Source organism: Helobdella robusta (genome assembly GCF_000326865.2).
Source record: "Helobdella robusta unplaced genomic scaffold HELROscaffold_9, whole genome shotgun sequence".
NCBI classification, from domain to species: Eukaryota; Metazoa; Annelida; class Clitellata; order Rhynchobdellida; family Glossiphoniidae; genus Helobdella; species Helobdella robusta.
In genome coordinates this window covers 4,210,658-4,215,091 of record NW_008705512.1, presented here as the reverse complement: position 1 = coordinate 4,215,091, position 4,434 = coordinate 4,210,658, and the positions used below count along the sequence as shown (strand labels likewise).

At 33.7% G+C, this 4,434-nt stretch overlaps 1 protein-coding gene across 1 annotated transcript in view; it reads left to right on the top strand.

Annotated features, from left to right (window-relative positions):
- Window positions 1–2,305: 2,305 nt before the first annotated feature.
- HELRODRAFT_185220 (hypothetical protein) overlaps window positions 2,306–4,434 on the top strand; it is a 4,324-nt gene continuing 2,195 nt past the window's right edge. Inside the window, exons 1-7 of the mRNA XM_009033286.1 lie at window positions 2,306–2,456; window positions 2,623–2,679; window positions 2,987–3,120; window positions 3,289–3,395; window positions 3,560–3,593; window positions 3,685–3,817; window positions 3,949–4,082. Coding sequence (XP_009031534.1) covers window positions 2,406–2,456; window positions 2,623–2,679; window positions 2,987–3,120; window positions 3,289–3,395; window positions 3,560–3,593; window positions 3,685–3,817; window positions 3,949–4,082 — 650 coding nt within the window. The 5' untranslated portion in view covers window positions 2,306–2,405. The remainder of the gene's footprint in view (window positions 2,457–2,622; window positions 2,680–2,986; window positions 3,121–3,288; window positions 3,396–3,559; window positions 3,594–3,684; window positions 3,818–3,948; window positions 4,083–4,434) is intronic.

Below are 4,434 nucleotides of genomic sequence, written 5' to 3'. Positions count from 1 at the left end.
ATGTTTATTCACCTCTTTTATTCGTTCAATACACAGCTTTCATACACGTGTGGGTAAAATCATAAAGTCTACGAATTATATCCGAGAAAGGAAGCAAGCAGAGATTGAAAATAGAAAAAGATGGAAGAAAAGAAAAATGAAAAAGAAAACGAAAAAGAATAAAACGTAGAAAGAAAAAGAGAGAGCGAGAGAGCGAGAGAGAGAGAGAGAGAGAGAGAGAGAGAGAAGAGAAGAGAAAGAGAAAACTCTAACTCGGCATGCAAAAAAGAGAAATATACGATGTTAATTGTACACTTACTTACCTACATCACCATGACAATGCTTCAGTGGTAGGATGCACACACACGCACGCACGGACACACACACGCACACACGCACGTGTACCAATGGGGCAAGCACGTACTGACTGACATTCATGATAATTCAGTGATCGAAAAAATGAATTTTTAAATAATAGATGCTGTGAGGACTTGTTGAATTTTATTTCTACCTGTTCGCTCCTTTGAAAATTTTTATCTTGTGGATTTATTTGTTTTTTCGTTTATTTGTTTATTTGTTTATTCGTTTATTTGTGCTTTTATTCATACGTTCATCCGTTTGTTTACGTGTTCGTTCATCCGTTTGTTACGTGTTCGTTCGTCCGTTTTTTTACGTGTTCGTTCATTTGTTTGTTCGTTCGTTTCTTGATAATAATTTTTAAACCATAATTGTTCAATTGTTTGCTCTTAAAATGCAGTCCTTAATTTTGTTTATGAGTTTGTTGCTTCCTCCTCTCTGCAAATGAGCAGGTGGGTATCGCTGGCTGCGTGGAAATGTAATTTAAATATTCTAATGCTGACTTTTGAAAAACTCAGCTCTTCCTATTTGCTGTCTACTTTTCTTTTTTTTCTCCACCTCTCAGTTTCCTTCTTTTATTTCTCTCCATTTTTCTGTTTTCTCTCTCTGCTTTTCTCTACTTCCTCTTCTTTCTACCTTGGTGGGTTACTTTTTTACATTCATTATGTTGTCTCACTTGTTAAAAGCCATGCATTCGATTAAAACAAACGACCTATCCAGTTAATTCTTCGTATTTTTTTAGTAATATTATTTCAAATTAATACTCCAATTATTAATATATTGCGCTTTAATTTCTGTTACCATCAATCCTTTTTTTACGTTCGAAACCTTCATCCCACAGACGAAAAAATTTGAAAAAATTCAGAAAAATAAAGAATGAATTGAGTGAAGGGAATTCATCCATCCTTTCTCCATTTTAAAGGTGTCAAGGGTTTTGGGAAATGTTTTCCAGTGAAGATTGGAATGAAATGCATGCTTCTCGATGCTAATTTTAGCTTGCAAATGTTCTTTAAAATAAATGGCATCCATTTTAAAAGATCAACTTTTTATTCTTCTTTCGTTTGTTATGTTGGTTCTGTTTTGAAGTGCCCTTGTTTTACAATGCTGCAACACCGATGATGATCTGGATTGGTGGCATAGATGGAGAAAAATTTGTGTGGGACTGGCTTTTACGCGTTGATCATTTTCGAGCACAGAGACAACTGCTATCGCATGTGCAAGTTAGCTCAAAGAACATTGCTCATTTTATCAACTGTTTGTTGAAAGCAATAAGAACAACGTTAAGAATTTTTTGTGTTAAGTTATGGCTTTATGAAAAATTTCAAATCTTTTCCTGCCTGCAAACGTTTAAATCCTCTCATATATTTTTTAAACTCCTCTCATTAAATTTCTGATTCCTCCATATAAATATTTGAGATCCATCCGTTCCATTTAACGTATTTCAGTCACAATCACCAGTTATGCGTGCGTACCTTTGTCATTGCTAATATTTGTTTCTTGTGTGTATGCAAACCAAACTGCAATGATATAATGATTTTTATATTACTCGATGTATATGCATAGGAACAACTCCTTGTAACAGGTAAAAGACATGACACAAAGCGTTACATGCTGTAACAGCACTATGGTAAAGGTTCATTACTGTTTTCAACGGTATATAACAAATCTTGACGAGTCGTATGGTCTTAATGTTAGTGTGGAAAAAGTTACCAGAACTGGAAATTTGCTCATGGTGGATGTGTTTGGTTTTAGACTACACTTTGACCTGTTACAAAGCATTGTACCAATACATGTTGTATACCGTTATGTTCAGGTTTAAATATTCTTTCCAACGCTTTATAACAAGTTCTGATTAGTTTTTTTTGTTTTTCTGACTTCTATTGTAAATTCGTTTGGCTCATTAACATGCCTGAAAAAATCTTCATAATAAAATTTTACTGAAAAACAAAACCGATCCTCTCTTAAATCCTTTTTTTAAAATAAATTTAAAATAAATAAAAATAATTATTCAATTATTTCGTTAAATTTTCCGATTGATCAGTAATTAATTCCCATATTTATTTGATATCATGGTTTTGTTTGGCTTGCAAGGGATCCGGAGATTATCGTTTTCAATAAAAGTAGAATTTTTTCAATTTTTTTTCAAATTTTTTTCCATTTCAAATAGGATGCTGACTAGCTGCTTTTTTCTTTTTTCAACATTTTAAAATAATTTTTATTTATTTATTTCTATTTCATTACATTGCTCCATTCACTAACTTTTTAATTTAATTAAAAACAAAACAGATTCTGAACAATTACTGCAACAGTGTCAGATATCTTTCAACCTCAAGAATTTTGCAGGTTCAAGTATATTTATTATTCTTTTTAATTTTAATTGTATTATAATTATTAATAATAATGTATTTACAATATTATATTATAATATTATAATTAAAATTTCATGATTATATAATAAGTATTATCACTTTTTTTTATATTAAAACTTGAAAGAGACAAATAAAATTAATTGTTTTACTTTGGTTTAAAAACTTTAAATTTAATAGTTCTACTATAGGTAAAAACTAAAAATCATTTACTATTTCAAGCTTATCAAATTGTTTTTTCTAAATTTTTGTGATTATGCAATGTTTTATTTTAAAATTATTAGTGTCAGACGGATGTGCAAAGAAAAAGGGTTACACTAATTCCAGGAGATGGAGTGGGGCCAGAGTTGATGACCTCCGTTAAGGATGTCTTTTCAGCCATTGGGGTTCCGGTGGATTTTGAGGAAATTTATGTTAGGTAAGTTAGGTAATCACTATTGCAGTAATTGTTTGGAATCTGTTTGTTGTGTATGTTTGTGTGTGGGTGTTTGATACTTCATACAGCTAAATTTATGCAATAAATAATTTTTTTTTTTATTCTTTAAAATAAAAACCTTTTTTCATATTTCTCAAATTTTGAAATTAGTGAAGTTCAAACTGGATTGAAGGCCAATGCAGATGTGGTCATCGAGTCGTGCCAGAGGAATAAAGTCTGCCTCAAGGGCATCATTGCTTCCCCAATACATTTCGATGGTGTCATAATTTTTTTTTCATAATTTTTTAATTGGCTTGCCATTAAATTTTTAAATTTTGGACTATTTTTTCATTATTCTATTAAATTTCTAGTTTAATAAATTTGTGTGGAAACTTGCCGTAAAGATTCATAAATTTTTTTCTTTCCATCTTTTTCCTGCCAGGTGGCTTGTTGATGACACTGAACATGAAAATCAGGTACTAGTTTTTGCGTAAATACAGGAATGTTTTCGTTTCTCACACGCACACACACACTCGCACACACGCACACACACTCGCACTTCTACAGGAAAGCATTAGATTTATTTGCAAACGTGGTGCACATAAAAAGTATGGAGGGCATTAAAACTCGCCACAACAACCTTGACATTGTCATCATCAGGGAGTCAATTGAGGGAGAGTACAGTGCCCTAGAACATGAGGTGTGTTTGTTCGTGTGCGCGCGTGTGTGCGTGTGCGTGTTTATTGATGTGTCTATGTCGAACTAATCAACAAATTTTCAGTATGAATATGTCAGTCAATCAATCCCAAATTCCCAATACGTTCCCAATAGAGTGTTCCAGGAGTGATTGAATCCTTGAAGATTGTGACCAAAACCAACTCCCAGCGAATTGCCAGATTTGCATTCGACTACGCTGTGCAGCACGGCAGGAAGAAGGTGACCGCTGTCCACAAGGCTAACATCATGTTAGTGCCGTCTGTTTGTATTTGTTGGCTGGCTGTTGGGAATTGGTTGATTGTTATTCGGATGGTTGGATAGATGGATTGATGGATAATTAAATAAGGAATTAATATTGTTGTGGATTGATTGGTTGGTTGGTTGGTTGGTTGGTTGGTTGGTTGGTTGGTTGGTTGGTTGGTTGGTTGGCTGGTTGGTTGGTTGGTTGGTTGGTTGGTTGGTTGGTTGGTTGGTTGGTTGGTTGGTTGGTTGGTTGGTTGGTTGGTTGGTTGGTTGGTTGGTTGGTTGATTGGTTGGTTGGTTGGTTGGCTGGTTGGTTGGTTGGTTGGTTGGTTGGTTGGTTGGTTGGTTGGTTGGTTG